We start from the raw sequence: 16,430 nt of genomic DNA, 5'->3' as shown, positions 1-16,430 counted from the left end.
AGACGTTGCAGGCCCACACGGACGCGGCATCTCCGCTTCCCGTTCCTAATGGTCTACTGTTCTAGCCGAATCCGAGGCACATGATCATCAGTTCCTGTTCCTATAGGCTACTTCAAACTAGCAAGCAAGTTACGCGTCGGCACGCTTCGCCTAAACCAAGAAACTCTTAGAAATCATTTCTCCCTTCAAAGGATATCTGCTACAATTAAAAACTAGCCATAGCTCCCTCTCGGTTGGCAATTGCTTTCTTCGTGAGGCTTATCGATGGAGCCATCGCCTCGAATCCATGAGGAACACCAGGATACAGATGACATTCCGTGGGAATATTGGCCGCCACGAAACGTTGTACATAATCCAATCCTTCGTGCACAAAAATATCTAGTTGGCCACAGTCCAAATACAGCGGCGGAAGACCCTCCACACTCTCCACACGAGATGGTGCAGCATAGAAAGAAATATCTTCTGTTCCTTCGTCAGGTCCAAGATACGCACTCCACCCGGTCTTATTATCGACCTCGTTCCAAAATGCTAACTGGCCAGCATGGTTGCTGTTGGTCCGATCGTCGATCATGGGATAAATGAGGATTTGCTTTGCGATAGGTGGGGACAGCGCTTCATCTCGGGCTAACAGTGTTAACGCAGCAGCCAATCCACCTCCAGCACTTTCTCCCATGACGGCGATGCGGGCAGGATTAATTGATAGTTGACTTGCGTTCGCATGCAGCCATTTGAGCACTGCCCAGCAATCCTTGAGTGGTGTTGGATATGGATGCTCAGGAGCCAGCCGATAGTCGACTGTCAGGATCTGCACTCCAGTGCTCGACACAGATCTGATATGTGGCACAGAGCACTGCTCTGCACTCAGAGAGATGTAGCCACCTCCATGAGTGTGTAGAATAGCGGGGTCGCCACCGGCTTGAGATTGGCATCGATGGCGGAATTGATAGACAGTGACTTTGTATCCATCTTCTGAAGGGATGTGATAAACAATTCGTTCCATATCGTTGGGAATTGGGGGTAGAGCGCTGGTCATGGACGCGGTCATTGCGCGTCTGGTTGCGACATCATGAAGGGCAGGCTTCTTGAACTGAGCCAGCTGTTGCAGCATGGGGCCTGCTTCTTGAAGGAACTCGGAGTCATACTGTAAAGACATCCTGACAGAGCGAATTTCAGGAATCAACAGCGTGTCATTCAAGTCATTCAACAATATTTACCTCACATCATTTTCCCTCCACAATACAGTCGTTTTAAACACCCATTTATTTTTCCGAATTCCCGACCCGCCCCATTGCATTTTACTTTACAATACTTCGTTAGAACATTTCATCCGTCATCCGTCTGATTTCCCCTCTCAACGGACCAAGCAGTGTTCCGTTGCCGAAGATGCAGCGGAACCAGGGCTCCACAACAGAAGTGGAGACATTTTCTTCAGGAAGCTGACAGCGAGATCCCAGGGATCCACATACTCAAAATGTGCTAGTTCCGGATACTAACCACCTTACCCGATCGAATCAAACTATTATCGATGTGCCTCGGTATATCGCGAAACAATAAGAACATACGTGATTATTAAAGGGCTTGCGTAGACGATTGGCTACTGTGAAACACTCGTACGCCAGAAAAGAGACTATACACGATGCCTCTCCAGTTGCCTGATTTCGATGATCTACCGCCTGTTCATGGGATGCCCCAGGGTTGTGCGTGGGGAATTTTCGACAAGGATGGCAAAAAAGATGTTTTTGGGACGTTGAATCTCTTGACGCTGGATGTGGTTAAAGCTGCAGCTGCAGAGGTGCGCCACGGGATTTCGGTTTCCTTAAAGTAAGTTATTGTTTGCGAAAGTGGATGCTGTGATACTTTGCTAACCTTCTTAGTTGGCCTATTGGAAGTATCAGAGTTCCTGGCTTTTTTCGAAAAAGTCTTGAGCACAGGGTCTTCAAGCTTGAAGATAAGGAGGCCAATTTGCATTATGGATTTGATGACGAGGTATGTATCGCCATTCCACTTTTTGTCAATGCCATGTACTAATGCGCGTTAGGTTGAGTTTAACACGCAGGGAAGCAGTCAATGGGATAGCCTTTGTACAGCTGACTGACCTAGCAAAAAAACAAACATCTGACTCATCAACAGGTCACTTCTTACACCTCCCAACTGGCACAGCATACAATGGTGCCAAACCAATGGTCGAAGACATGCAAAATCCATCCCCCTCAAGGCTAAAGCTTCCGACGTTGAACCGTGAGTCTTACTTGCTATGAATGGCAATACCCATATGTCCCTGACCATAACAGACTGGCATGACCGTGGCTGCATTGCCGGACGCGGCGTCTTGATCGATTTCAAATCCTACGCCGAGGCTCACGGCGTTGAATACTGCCCCTTCTCCGCATTCCGTATTGGAGTCTCCGATATTAATGCCATCGCATCATACCAAGGAGTTACATTCAGATCCGGCGACATTCTTATCATCCGCTTCGGCGTGACAGAAGCATTAGAAAACATGACTGGCGACGAGCAAGCAGCTGCAATGTCTAGTTACCAGGCATGTGGACTAGATGGGAGCGAGGAAATGGCTCGGTGGCTTTGGAATGAACATTTTGCAGCTGTGGCCAGTGATAATATTGCCGTTGAGGCTATGCCGCCTATGATCGATGGTTTGGAACAGCCCTTGACACACCTCATCCTGCATCAGTGGTGTCTGAGTTTGTTTGGTCTTCCGCTTGGGGAACTGTGGTATCTCAAACCGCTTGCTGAGCAGTGCAAGGCACTTGGAAAACACACCTTTCTTCTTACATCAGCGCCACTGAATGTGCCAGGAGCTGTTGGAAGTCCACCTAATGCTTTGGCTCTTCTGTGAATTAAGGGCTTGTTGATCTATCTTCTTTGATATACTCGCATACCAAAGCTTCGTGTCCCCTTGAGGAGTTGACGTGTATTGTTCACTGAATTCTGCATGGAATTCTCTGAGCTGAATGAGTAGATGTAGCATGTGACTACCTGCCCATGTAGACCTGATGATTTACCACCCTTGACTGTTTGCTAGTCACTATTTAGCCAGTGTTAGTCACCAAGTACTATATAAAACGGCTACTCCCCTCCTTCCTTCTTCTCTATTACATCCATTTGCTATCATAGTTATCTTTCATATTTGCCACTAGAGAGTTCAATGCTTCTTACATTCCAAGCTTATATCTCTTATCTGCTATATATATACGACTACTATCAACTTTGGCCTGCAGATCTTGGTGTTTTACACCACGATAATCAGAAATTGCTCTGCCCAGGTGTGTCATCATTGAGGAGTTTAACAATCTTCACTGCCAGCCTACGATGCCTACAGTAGCATATTCTCGCCAGGCCGTATGGCAAGACTAGGCCTTTCTATGCAAGTTGCCAGCACAAGAATGTCTATCAGTGATTCCTTTAGCCTTACGCTATCTATCAACCCAGTCAGCAATAAGCCAAATGCCAGTCTCCAGTCCAGCCAGTCTCCAGTCCACAACAAAGATTCAACGACGGGTGACGTTAGTCTCATCACTACGGCCATCCTTGACTGCAGTCCGGATTGTCGACTCTACGGATCACACGTCAAGACGGCAACATAAGACATGGGCTGTGTGAAGGGCCACTATGATGACAAGTCAATCTCTACGACTACTCCAGGAATATACAGAGTTAGACTCAAGCACTAGCTACTTCAACTCCAGTACTGTGCCCGAATTGTCATGAAGGTCTACTGGTGTACCTGACCATATTACTCCGTACATCCGATGTACCCTGGCTGGTACGTCTTGCGATGCCCGAATCATCGTGGTCGCACCGTGATCCTCTCGTACTTTAACGCCCGCATCGTGCGACTATTCATTGCCTCGCAACGCTTCTCGCATCCAAATAGCATTGCTCTTAGGCTCGCATATTATCGCGATCCGCGAAAATATTTGACCGGTATCGCGCGCTCCCGAGATTAATCTCGATCTTAACGAGGGAATGGGTTTCATCATACTGACTTTAAGCTCACGGGCTCGGGCTGGGGCTCGCTCCCGCCTTGAACGAGATCATCGGCATCGTCTCAAGCACTCCGCCCTCGAGAGCTCGTTCAATCGCGGTTACAGCATGTCTCGCTCCAAGAAGGCTAAGGGCAAGCAGATCTACCGTCTACACCAGATACTTATCGAGTCTCGAAGTCATCTCCGCGCTCTCTGAGCGAAAGCCTCTACCCTTAAGGGGTCAGATACTGCTGCACTGCGAATCGTCGAAGCCTTACTGCAATGCCTATACTTAGATGGAGTCAACTTTGGTATAGAGCTATCTGCAGACAAAAATCCCAGCTGGGATTGACCTCGCGTGGTCTGCAGTAGAGTTCGATCTGGAGGATCTGGCACTCTACATTTCAAAACACATCAAAAGATCATTATCGACAATTCCTATCCTGACTACTATTCAGAGTATGAAGTCAACAGTCATCTCCTCTTACCTGAGATATCGCCTCGGCAAGCACGCTGCCTGAACGGTCCGCGGTGCGCTCTGACTTAGCCGAATGATTATTTGGCACCTACCACCAACAAGATAGCGATGAAATAGTTGAAAGGGATTGATGAACATCCAGCTATCGCGATTGAAATCCTCGAGCTGGTAAGGGAGGCGGCCTTACGCGGAATCATCAGGATCTCTGACGAGTGGTGATGCGATGATCTAAGGTCGTCCAGAATGTGGTTTATTGATGCGAAATGTGGAAAGTGCTTTTTATGTATAATTTAAAGATTTAAATGGTAGTTATTGATACCGAGCTACCGTTTTCAGGAATAAATACTCCGTACTCCGGACCACGATGAAACTTTTGTGGGCCTACTTTAGCCCCCAAATGTTCGCTAGGGCTTGTCGATCCTTGCTACTATCACAGATTTACCGCCCCCAATCTCGCCCGGCAGAACATCCACGGAATTTTGATCAATTGATATCAAGAAATGTATCACTGCCTCTAAGATGTATTGTGGCAAAAACGACAGAGCTATTCATACCTCTATTTGAGAATGTTCAGTAAAGATCTCCTCCCTAGAATGAACCAGCTTCGCGCTATCCCCAAGCGACGATGTTTCTGACTCCCTCCTTACCCCGTTACGCATCTTTCCATAAGAGGTCCTCACATTCGCGATTCGCTTATGTATTTGGAGCAAAGGCCCATAAGTCGGTAGACATGCACAAACAATAGCACACGCCAGCTCAACGGTGGTCCAGTCTAATGATGCCGGAATATCACCTAACAGAAACGTATTAGCACTCTCGTATACACGGCCCCAACAAAAATAGCCACTTACGGTCATAGCCTGTGGATGGAAGCCAACTGAACCAGACCCGCACGGCACAGGTGACACAAACACTGTTATAGATCAGCGATCCGTCACTATCACGCTCCTCGTCGGGGTAACTCACAAACCACCCAACAGAAATACACCCATCAAACTCGCTCGTTTTAGTACAGGCATTTGTAGGTTACGTACCATGAATATTGGATGCGCCAAGATCATAATGTCAATGGGTATCTCGGCGATACCAAATCCAGCGATCATAGTGCCCTCCGGAATGCAAATATCCTTATCGCGTAGTGTTTCGTAATTCCACATTGCTCGAACAGGATGGCACTCGAAGATAATAACAAAAAATGCAATAATGCACCAACAGGCGCAAACGCCCATGAGGATCCAATTGATCCGCATAAACGAAGGAACGGAGAAAATATGGCGATAAAAGATTAGAATCGAGAACTTCGTTGCTGTAATACCGAGAAGGAACAGAATCTCTTCGACAAAAAGATACTAGTTTGCCCGTTAGTGAGGATGTTGCCATCTCGATACGACGTTTCAAGCTTACCTTCAGAAATCTATTCATCTGGTGTTTCGTCATTAAGGTGAAATCCGACCCACCAGAGGATCCATTTCCTAATATGGCTAGATGGAATAGGAAGTTTAGCCATGATGACGATTGGGGCCAAATTATTGTAGGCGCTTACCGTATAGGAATGTTCCCTGGTTAGCGTAGAACATTGCAGCGGCGAGCAGAATAAGCATATCCTCCAGTAGAATGCCTTTGTGGACCTTGCTTCGAGCCCATCCTCGTAGACATAGCGCAATAAATACCAATACTATCATCGAGGCCGAGACTCGTAATGACATTGAGCCTGTCGGGCCAAGCTGAACCTCAGTCATGGTGAGGTGGAGGTGTCTTCAGGATAGCCCAGATGATGAGAAAGTTGCTGAAGGCATCTACTTCGGCTTCAAGTGTGTGTTGGAGAAGGAATAGAAATATGATTTCAATGTCAGGCGGCTGGGGTCTAGATGAATAAGATATCAAGTCCTGCAAAGTTATGTCGACAAGTGTTATCAAGAATAGACCCCAACATTTCTTATTGTAACACAATTTTGCCACAACGTATACCTATTGAGGAGATAATCTGAGTATTACGATAATGATGGGTGAAAAGGAGGGCCTAAGTGGCAATTCTTTTGTTGATGAACGCCTATTCTTCACAGCCATGTGGGTCTGAGCTATGTGAAACCCACGTGGAATTGATTAAATTACGCTACTAAATTTGGCTTCCTGGGCTGTGATTGCTCAATGTATGATTACTGGGAGATGAAAGGATTCAAGCTAACAGAGTAAACGTTTTCGTCACAAAATGACTTTTCGCTTCAAACATCCACGTCGAAGTCTTCCCAAGTCTCTAAAGCACTTGCGCAACTCTTCCACCAACTTTGCATACCACCAAGATAAATAAGTGGTTCTCGCCGCTTCCCTGGAATGTTGGCCCCCATGTACCAAGAGTCCGTCTTCGGATACAACGTATGATTGCTGACAGCAACAACTTGCTCTCGCCACGCCTCGGCAGCCTTTTGAGTTGGCTCAATGGACCCAACATTCCTCTCCTGCATCTTTGATATGGTTTTGCAGATCCAGTCAACCTCCATCTCGATAAAAGGCGGCCCGTTGGCCAAGGATGTTGGAGCCTGGGGGCCATACACCATGAAAAAATTAGGCGCGTCAGGGATCATCAGTCCCAGGTGGGTCAAAACACCATTCTTCCATTTCTCAGACAAAGGAACCTGGTTCTTGTCCGTGATCGCGAGGTCCAGCAAACTACCTGTGACGGCATCGTAGCCCGTAGCAAAGATCAATATATCTAGATCGTGGTGCTGGGTTTCTTCGCTGTTGCCTGTGACCATGCCAGTGTGATCGAAGTCGACGATCGGCGAGTGTTTCAAATTATGCAAGGTCACATTGGGTCGGTCAATCATCTCGTAGTAGTCCTGCTCTAGACTTGGTCGCTTGGTTCCAACTAGCATTTGCTGCTTCAAGGGTGCGACAAGATCCATTTTCGTAAGATCTGTCATGCGGGCACGGGTCCTTTGCACCCAGTAGTCGTAAAAGATAGCATTGGCCTTCTCATCGAGAAGGAAATCATAGTAATTTGATACCAGAAAGCTGTAGCCGCCACGCTCCCAAAGTTCATCAAAGAGCTCCTTTCTCTCTTCTGGTGTTGCTTGATGCGCAGACTGGAATCGGGTGTTATGTGGGAAGCCAGCGGCAGAGCTGTAGCATCGATCGAAGAGACAGTCGTAATAACCTTTCATCATTTCGGCATCCTCGGTTTGAATAGATCGCTGTTTCATGGGAATGGCAAAACAAGGCGTGCGAATGAAAGCTGTGAGCTCACAATCCGCTTTGGCAAGGGTCTGGATGATTTGGAGACCCGAAGCGCCATTTCCAACAACTCCAACACGCTTTCCCTTCACATTGAGATTCTCGGGATAGTCGGCGGCATGAACCAGTTGACCGCCATACTTTTCCAATCCATTGAAACGAGGGAAGTGCTTCTTGTAGGAAGACCCGGTCGCGGCGATGACATACTTGCAAGAGGCCGTGAGGCCTGTGTTTGTAGAAATGTTCCAACGACAACTTGCGTTGTCATACTTTACACTAGTGACGATGGTATTGAAAAAAGTATCTTGGCTCAAGCCCAAGACTGAGTCAACGTGCTTGAAGTAGCGTCGCAGTTCTTCATCGCCTGGAAAGCGCTCCGACCAGTTCCAACCTTTGTACACTGCAGGAATATTGAACTGATAAGATGGCATTTCCGTGTCGACACGGGCACCAGGGTAGCGGTTCCAGTGCCATACGCCACCAAAGGCACCGCCGGCTTCGATCAATTTCACGGACAGGCCAAGATTGCGGAGCTTGTAGAGCGAATTGCAGCCGCCAAAGCCACCACCGATAACGATGGCGTCAGTCTCGATATCACCATCTGTTCGTGTCATAGTTTTTGGTCGCTGAGCAATTGAGATTGCAACGAAGGATCCAAATTTCAGGTCTTAAGGATTAAATAGGAGCCCCTGGTTGCAGTCTTGGACTGGGAACTAGAGACATCGTGAAAAAGATCGACATTCTCGGCTGTCGGAAGGTTATTCGAATTGGCCCGGCTTCCTAATATCCGAGCCTGCTAAGTATGAAGATGATAATACCGAGATGGATATTGTGCAGATATAGATCTGGCTGAAAAGGAAGCCCACAGCGAGAAGGTTTCGTGTTGCGCCCCACATCGGCACCACGGCTTCTCCGCAGTGTAGCGCCATAATAATTCCCCTAATGTGGGAGGTCCTTCCAATAAGCCTTGAGCACTGGTTCGGGTCGGAATGGCGTGTCTCCGTATCCAGAGACTGGGGTAAGTAGCCAGCAGCGGATCAAGTATTCATCCAAGCACGGCTGTAATGATATCGTCAGACGGACATTAAAAGCTTCCACTGCAGCGTTGTGATTCTAGTTAATCGAACCTATTTTTATTGAATCGCAAGTATGGCGCCCATGGTCAAAGGAACGGCTTTCATCACTGGTGGAGCATCCGGTATGCATTCTAACTTGGCATTGAAGGAATGAATATTGATCTAAGATAGGTATCGGCAAGAGCACTGCAATCGCCTTCGCGCAGAATGGCATCAGCGCATTGGCTCTGGTCGACTTGGATGCATCACTTCTGGAAGCGACCCGTGATGAAATTCGGGCTCAATTCCCCCTTGTCGCTGTTGAGATTTTTGCAGTCAATGTCGCAGGTGAAGCATCTGTCGAAGCAGTAATCACCAAAGTAGTGGATCAATTTGGTGGTATAGAAATTGGTATCAACTGCGCTGGTATTAGTGGCACACCCACCCCAACCCATCTGATGTCCCTGGTTGAGTGGCAGAAGGTGATCGATGTCAACCAAACCGGAGTGTGGCTTTGTCAAAGGGCTCTTATCCGGCAGATGTTGAAGCAAGAGTAAGTTTTCATCATATGAGCGAAGATCACAAGTGGCTGACATCTTGTAGACCGCGTGGTGTCCGCGAAGGTCGTGGGGTTATTGTCAACGTTTCGTCGATGTTTGGGGTTGGCGGTCCTCCGGGTCCTTTTAGCATTCCGCACTATACGGCAGCCAAACATGGTACGTCTTGATGCACCCAGTACTCAAATTATGCTGACAAGAATAGCGGTGGTCGGTGTCACAAAAATGGTATGTTTATTTGCCTCTACCGTCGTAGGCCTTGCTAATGATTTTGTAGGATGCCAAGGCGTATGCCCGAGAAGGAGTTCGCATCAATGCCATTTGCCCGGGATTCGTTGACACCCCTATTATCGGTGAACAGATCAAATCCGGTGCAATGAATCCTCAATTCGAATTGACGCCCATTGGACGTCCGGCACATGTGGAGGAGATATCCGATGCGCTACTTTTCCTATCATCCACAATGAGCAGTTACATGTGCGGTGCAGCACTGGTGGTTGATGGGGGTTATACTGTTTAGACACTACGCACATGTATAAAAAGCTTTTTCAAATAGTTATACATTGTTCGTTCTTCTTCAGATTAATTTCCTTGTCATACATTATACAAGCATGATATCAAAATCAGCCTCTTTGGCAATCTCCTGCCAATGAATATCTCTATATGGCCCAGCCTGCTCTCGCCGATACCATAGAGTCTTCACAATTTCACTGAGGATGTTGATACTCTGAATTCCATGCCGACTCTTGCGATCAAAGGAAGCCATCATCCTGGCTTTTAAATCCGGTCTCTCGCATTCTGCTGCCACCACAAAACTGGCCCAGTTGTAGGCACAACCGCCTTTCCTGTCCAGAGTCAAAGTTTCAATTGCCTCCAACTCTTGTACTGCCTTTTCAACGATGTCCTGGACTTCAACCAAACCCGCATGCCGTAGTGTTCGTCGAAAATATATGATGGAGGCATAATAAAATGAGTTCAGGGCATGTTGAATGATAATGGATCCTGGGAGATCTGGCCTTGAAGGGCAAGGGAAGTTGAGGTAGAGCTGTAACTCTAAGCGATCCAATTCATCTGCAGTGATCAACGTATTGGAATCGACGATTGCCGTAATTCGCGCCAGTAATTGCACCAAGAGTGGTGTGACACCATGCGACCGCTCAAGATAGTGACGCAGCTCGGATGGCCCATCAAGAAGCGACATCAACTGTGTGGACATAGGCAAGCTGCAAAGCGATGAAAGGGACAAGTAACTCTGAAGCAAACGAGATGCCGTTGGGCTTCGTATCCAGCCGTCGTGTATCTCATTTTCAAGAAGGCCAAGGCCACCAGCCACATGTGCCCTCCATCGGCTTCGTCGTCCAGACATTGCTTCGGCAGTTATGCAAGTCAGGATGGCAGCCAGTATCGATTCATCAAGGCGTTTTGCTCGTTGGAGGTTTTCCCTCAGATGCCGCAACGCAAGTTGGTCATGATGCATTGCAAGGGACTGATATCGAGGGTCGCGTCGCAAATGGAACAAGCTAAAGGCCGATGAGGCACAGATAGCGTGGTAGATAGAAAGGTGAATACTAGATTCTGTTGGGGAACCTTCAAGCGCTTTCAATGCCAATGGCATGAACAGTGTCCGGCAGGGATTATCAGGGGTATCAATGAGGAGCATGTTCCCGCTCAGAAAGACGACCCAATGGTGGATCAGTTCAGTTTCCGGTCTTGGAAGCTGTGAGGGATTAATTGACGTGATAGGAGGAAGTGTACATGACATGGAAGAGGCCTTGGATCTGCTGGTGTCACAGCCAAGATCTATAATAGTGTTGCGAGTTCCAGAAGGAACAAGAGCTGTGTCATAAAAAGCTCGGTCGACATTCTCGACCGGCACCGGCAAAGCTGATGTTTCAGGTTGGGGCGACTTGACAGTAATGTGCGAGACCTCGATGCCCGATACGGAGACAGGTTGATTCACTTCTCCGGGGCTAGCCGTTGATGTATTTGAATCAAGCGGATCTGCAGGAAATTGGTCGAATGCTGGCTCACCCCTACTCTCGGTTACCGGCGAAGATGGAATTCTTGAATCGAGTGTACCCAACTGCTTGGTGTCGGGTTCAGGGCTAGAGGCGGAGAACACCGAAAAAGGCCCCCGTTGCTGGGCACTCCCGTCGCCGGAGCATTCATCCAGCTCCGCCAAAAGAGCTGTCACAGCGGCAGAAGACAAGTCTACCGTGGATTCTAGTGTCGATGGGCATACTTGACGACGATGGGATCGACTGCCTGCAGTTTGAGACCATCCTAGACGCATGCCATACCCCTGACACTGCCAGCCGCTACGGCGACAGCGACGGCAATGCGGCTTCTCGTCGTCGCATTTGACTTTGCGGGCCCGACAGGTCCAACATCCTGTAAAAGTTTTAGTGCGGGATTTTGGGGTCCTCACGGTTGGTGATCCCTCGGTCATTCCCACGAAGTTCGCCGAGGGAGAATATCGGGGTGTTGAAGCGGGATGATCCAAATTGTTCGTATTTGCCCCCCGCGTCGGCAATTACTTTATGGGATTGATTTTTAAGATTTTGGTACCTGGACACGAAATCAAAAGGCATTATTTTTCCTACTTCTGTATGAGGCATTTTATTTGGGTTTGCAAGTTCCTCCATGATGTTTGCGTCCTCCACAGTTGCAGTCAAATTTTACGCCTTTGATGGCACGTCTGGCGATTGCCACCCAGAACGAGAAATTGTATCCTGTATACCCTCTGTCATGCTAAAATCATACATTCTACAGACTTATGGATAATGCCTCTTATTTTTCGGACTATCAAAATCAGGCAATGATAGATGCCTCGTATATTGTGTCGCACCCCAAGGACAGTCTTGGTAGACGGCGCTAGCTAATAGTAAGTCAGTCGCTACCATGCCAGTGAACTAGCGAACTGAAGGCATCGGGACGCTTTAGCAGACAAAAACATCCTGAGCGAGGCAGCAGGTCTATTTGTTTCACTCTGTGATCCTGGCGTTCCACCATTCGTATACATATTTTGTGCAACGTCTATATATTGTTGTGAAATATATCGGGCCTAATGTCACATGGACTTCCACAAGCACCTGAAAAGCGTGCTCTTTTCACTTAGAACCTTTTTTCTTCCATCATAACTCCCTTATTTACCCCTTCCTTAATATATTCTTTCTTGCTCTCCTCTTCTGTTCAGATTTGGGTCCATATAGGACAGCCCACTCGAGATTCTTGATCCGAATCACTCGGTGGATATGACGGTCCTTAAAATCCCTTTCTCAACAATCGAGTAAATCCCGGTATTCTCATCGGCTGCGGCCTGGGTAAGGAACGGCAGATATGAATCGAGATGATGGGCTGAGTGTACCGCTGTGATGATGGCGAGCCCAGGCGGCGGTAAGATCTCTTGGTTTCTATTACAAGAAAGAGCACGATAATTGAACATCACAAAATTAGTCGAACACCCTCTCCAACTGCACTTGAAGTAGCGCAGGAATTGTTATTCAGAAGACAATGTTATGTCAAGTATTAAAGAATATCGCATCACCTCGCTTAATTCACGTCAATATACGAGATTAGTTATGATAAAGTAAGAAAAGGTAGCTTAGTGGGGATCATCTTTAAATGACCTTCACATTCCAGCGTAGTCTACCTAGTAATGTGAGCAAGTACGTACTTGGGTATGCACTACTCTCTGAATCGTGAATACTGCGCTACTATTTTACAGTTCCGACAACTTTATCTACATGCCAGGCCTAGAAAATAATCATTTACGATATCCAAAGTGAAAAGTTCAGGGTCAAACTCAAACGTCAGTGATAAATTGGCGATCATGGAGTTTGTACCTAATTAAATCATTTTTGGGCATGTCAGACCAGGCTGTGGCCTGGTATACATTACTCCGGCAGGGTCCACATCAAAAAAAGCCCTCGACAAAATCTGCTCGCCTGCATCGGAACTGAACCCATTAATCTCTCTGAGGAGGCTGTAAATATATATTGCATTTCGAAATGGCAAATTGAAAGGACTTTAGCATAATCAGAAAGGTGGTTATTCTTCCAAGGTTCACCAAGCTCCCAATGTCCCATCCAACAGAGCCGGAGCCGGCAAGCCGATTCTTAAATTAGGTACTCCGATAAGAAGGGTGATCGCCCCAAGTCATAAGCCACGATCCACTTATATGCTTCTCGCTAGCTCTGTGCCCTGCTAGGGGGCCGGATAAAGATAATTCGGAATGACCCGACGGAATTTGGTGCAGTGTCAAGCTACAAGCTGTAACTGTTTGCGAGAGAAGAATTTGTAGTATAAGCTCCTGAGCTGGGTTGCTTAGAGACAGGAAAGAAATCTAATTCCCTGCTGTGCCTTGGAAATTAATACAACGAGGGCAGCATGAGCCCAGCCTTCCTTTCCAAAGTAACTACTTGGATGACAGTCCTATTTCAATATAGCAATCGATGGTTGTTCCAAGCATATCGTGCTCGCATATGGCCCCACGTCACTGTTATAGATTTACCCACACCATCACTGTTTAAGCAACTTTTCTATTTGCAAAGCAGTAGCTAGCCCACCGGAGCATTCAGTTGGCAATATCTCTAGGGTCCTACTTCAAAATAGGGGTTTGTCGAAGTGACATTACAGTATGAAGACGCGTAATGAAATTTGTATGAAGCCAGTAAGTGGGTAAGCCAAGATCCCGGATGTCACAATGGAAATATCGAATGAAAAAGCAGGGAACAATTATTCATCAAGCCAGAAGGAAGATCCACATCGGTTAGCATTCTAAGTGCCCTGAGCTTAAGACAGAGTCGTCAGCATCGGCACTTTACCAGTCCCCAATGGACCAGGCAATCGGCCTTTAGTGGGCCTATATGCAACTAGGGACCAAATAGAAGACCCAGCTTCCGGTTCACAGACCCCCAGCCCCGATATAGCTGGTGGTAGAGGAGTAATAAGTGGAATGAGTGGAAACTGCCAAGCAATGAATAATCGGCGGTTTCTGTCCAAAAATAAGCCAGCAGGGCACGGGAATGATATATAAGACGCTGGCTCTGTGAGTCTCACAGCCAGCAACCTCGTTCAGCTGAAACCAATTTAGAAAGTGTACCTACACTTCATCCACTCGTTCATCTTGATAAAATTCTCCCTGAAGTTTCTCAGACAACAAACATGTCAACCACCACGACCGCGACCACCACCTCGGCCTCGGCCACCTCCAGCTGCTATGCCAAGCTGTACGATATCCCGGTGCATGATGCCGCATGCGCAATGCCGATGAAGAGCAACTTCTCGTCGGTCATGAGCAGCTGCTGTGGCGAGGCATCTGTCGTCGAGTACGATGACTGCGACTACTACTGCTTGGCGCAGGGACAAACTGTTGGCACTCTTGCCGAGTGCCTGGAAAAGGGTTCGGAGGCGGGCGATTTCTGGTGCAACACCAATGCCAATGCTACAGCCACTGCCACAGCTACCGCTACCGGCACTGGAGTCGTGACCCTCGGTGCCACCACGACTGGCGCAGACTCGACAGCCTCTGGCACCTCGACTGGTGCTACTTCGACTTCGACTTCGACTTCGACCTCTGCTGGAATTGTTGCCTCTCGTCCCCTCTCGAAGTCTGCCATTGGCGTTGTTGGTATTTTGCTGGCTGGATCCGCTGCTGGTCTTTTTCTCTGAGCCGACAACTGAGCATGATAGTGATCAAGGAAGTGGCCATGGTGCATCCTCCAAGGGTAGTCGTATAGTGTTGCTAGATGTGGGGCTTTTTGAGTGATAGTTGGGGTGCTGTGATTCTTCTCTTCTCTTCTTTGGTGCGGTATTGAATCCAAGTTCCTTACCCACACTTTGTTAATTCTTTCACCAATGTTATTCGTTTGGAGAGACCGTTCTAAATGCGTAATAGTTTCTCTATTGAAAGTCGCTCGCGTATTAAGGATACCTGACAAGACATCGAGAGATTGTCTGAGTCGATAAGTCCCAAATTATGGAGGAGACTCGTCTATGTACACGGACAGAAGCAGTAAAAGTACAAACCCATTTGCACACCCCGTTTCCCAACCCACGCAGAAATGCGAAATATGGATGCTTTGAGCGCCGGAGTGAAGAGAGATCCGTAATGGAATAATAAAATAAAGAAACAAAAGCCGTTGTAATACATCGCAGGTGGAGAGACGGGAGGTGTGGGGTTATAAACCACCGCCAGTGTCGTTGGGGACCGTAAAGGGTATGAGAGGTCGGTTCACCAGAGGATCATGGGAGGAAAAGACAATTTGCCCGGGAATTTTAGATTTAGAATAAGGCCTTGCGTGCCACCTGTCGGGAGTTAGCGGAATTCATCTTGAGATCGGGAGACGGGGAAAACGTACGGTCCAAGTGCCAGCAATGGAAGCGACAATACCGCCAGAGATCATCATAGGCTTCAAACCGCGAGTACTCTTAAACAGCATTCCACTCAATGCACCCGCGACGACACTGTTCGACGCATCGTGCTTACCACGCGCGTAACCGATTGCCGAGTTGAAACCGTTGTAAACCATCGCGACAACGCCGGCGGAGTTACCGAGGAACGGACCACGGCGGGTAATCGAGTTAAGGACACCGTTCAGACGAATCTTCGGAGGGGCGGTAGATGGTGTCTTGTTCAATCCCTCAGCCAAACCCCATGCACCTCCGATGGTCAGCGCAGCCAGGTATGTGGTGCCAGCACCGTAGCAGAGGTCGTCGGACCAGCCGCGAGAGGGCAAAACTGAGCGGGAACCGGGAGTTTCATCAAGGGCGGTGTCTTCGAGGGAGAGGTAATCGAGGGTGTCCTGGTTCAGGCCAGCCAGGGGATGAAGTCCTGAGGGATCGGGAATGGCGATCTCGGAAAGGAAGGCAGTCGCATCTTGCGCGGTCGATGGGTCGAAAGTGGGAGTCTGATCCTGCTTGCGACCACTGATGGAGTCCCAGATAGCCATGATGAAGGGGGGAGGTCGGTCGATAAGATTACTAAAATACAAGATGAAGAAAGAGATGTCGACGTTCCCTTGAATCACGCAGCTCCACTGTTCTCGCGCCAGCAAAAACTTCGGTCCCGTGATCGGCGGCTCTCGGGGCTCGGATATATAGTGGCGCCGACACTAGCCCT

The 16,430-nt window shown here is 48.1% G+C and overlaps 9 protein-coding genes across 9 annotated transcripts; 4 read left to right on the top strand and 5 right to left on the bottom strand.

Annotated features, from left to right (window-relative positions):
* Positions 1-205: 205 nt before the first annotated feature.
* N7503_001861 (alpha/beta hydrolase) lies at positions 206-1,153 on the bottom strand (the record flags this gene model as incomplete). Its single annotated transcript, XM_057061408.1, has 1 exon — positions 206-1,153. One exon carries the CDS (start codon positions 1,151-1,153, stop codon positions 206-208), a length of 948 nt encoding a protein of 315 aa, XP_056925370.1.
* A 483-nt stretch (positions 1,154-1,636) lies between these two features.
* Positions 1,637-2,857, top strand: N7503_001860 (cyclase; the record flags this gene model as incomplete). The annotated part of the gene is made up of 5 exons (XM_057061407.1): positions 1,637-1,821; positions 1,875-1,986; positions 2,039-2,081; positions 2,131-2,238; positions 2,292-2,857. 5 exons carry the CDS (start codon positions 1,637-1,639, stop codon positions 2,855-2,857), a joined length of 1,014 nt encoding a protein of 337 aa, XP_056925369.1.
* A 1,130-nt stretch (positions 2,858-3,987) lies between these two features.
* On the top strand, positions 3,988-4,203 carry N7503_001859 (uncharacterized protein; the record flags this gene model as incomplete). The annotated part of the gene is made up of 1 exon (XM_057061406.1): positions 3,988-4,203. The coding sequence occupies one exon, from the start codon at positions 3,988-3,990 to the stop codon at positions 4,201-4,203; it is 216 nt and encodes a 71-aa protein (XP_056925368.1).
* An 831-nt stretch (positions 4,204-5,034) lies between these two features.
* Positions 5,035-6,203, bottom strand: N7503_001858 (uncharacterized protein; the record flags this gene model as incomplete). Its single annotated transcript, XM_057061405.1, has 6 exons — positions 5,035-5,052; positions 5,112-5,257; positions 5,316-5,377; positions 5,431-5,813; positions 5,869-5,945; positions 6,008-6,203. The coding sequence occupies 6 exons, from the start codon at positions 6,201-6,203 to the stop codon at positions 5,035-5,037; spliced, it is 882 nt and encodes a 293-aa protein (XP_056925367.1).
* A 483-nt stretch (positions 6,204-6,686) lies between these two features.
* Positions 6,687-8,309, bottom strand: N7503_001857 (flavin-containing monooxygenase; the record flags this gene model as incomplete). Its single annotated transcript, XM_057061404.1, has 1 exon — positions 6,687-8,309. The coding sequence occupies one exon, from the start codon at positions 8,307-8,309 to the stop codon at positions 6,687-6,689; it is 1,623 nt and encodes a 540-aa protein (XP_056925366.1).
* A 535-nt stretch (positions 8,310-8,844) lies between these two features.
* Positions 8,845-9,827, top strand: N7503_001856 (SDR family NAD(P)-dependent oxidoreductase; the record flags this gene model as incomplete). The annotated part of the gene is made up of 5 exons (XM_057061403.1): positions 8,845-8,893; positions 8,943-9,303; positions 9,354-9,466; positions 9,513-9,535; positions 9,585-9,827. 5 exons carry the CDS (start codon positions 8,845-8,847, stop codon positions 9,825-9,827), a joined length of 789 nt encoding a protein of 262 aa, XP_056925365.1.
* An 81-nt stretch (positions 9,828-9,908) lies between these two features.
* On the bottom strand, positions 9,909-11,756 carry N7503_001855 (Zn(II)2Cys6 transcription factor; the record flags this gene model as incomplete). Its single annotated transcript, XM_057061402.1, has 1 exon — positions 9,909-11,756. One exon carries the CDS (start codon positions 11,754-11,756, stop codon positions 9,909-9,911), a length of 1,848 nt encoding a protein of 615 aa, XP_056925364.1.
* A 2,717-nt stretch (positions 11,757-14,473) lies between these two features.
* Positions 14,474-14,980, top strand: N7503_001854 (uncharacterized protein; the record flags this gene model as incomplete). The annotated part of the gene is made up of 1 exon (XM_057061401.1): positions 14,474-14,980. One exon carries the CDS (start codon positions 14,474-14,476, stop codon positions 14,978-14,980), a length of 507 nt encoding a protein of 168 aa, XP_056925363.1.
* A 612-nt stretch (positions 14,981-15,592) lies between these two features.
* N7503_001853 (protein transporter TIM23) lies at positions 15,593-16,260 on the bottom strand (the record flags this gene model as incomplete). Its single annotated transcript, XM_057061400.1, has 2 exons — positions 15,593-15,616; positions 15,670-16,260. 2 exons carry the CDS (start codon positions 16,258-16,260, stop codon positions 15,593-15,595), a joined length of 615 nt encoding a protein of 204 aa, XP_056925362.1.
* Positions 16,261-16,430: the final 170 nt, after the last annotated feature.

The sequence above is a fragment of the Penicillium pulvis genome (genome assembly GCF_028828015.1).
Source record: "Penicillium pulvis strain IBT 33274 chromosome Unknown contig_12_segment0_segment0, whole genome shotgun sequence".
Taxonomy (NCBI): Eukaryota; Fungi; Ascomycota; class Eurotiomycetes; order Eurotiales; family Aspergillaceae; genus Penicillium; species Penicillium pulvis.
This window is presented reverse-complemented; position numbering and strand designations above follow the sequence as displayed.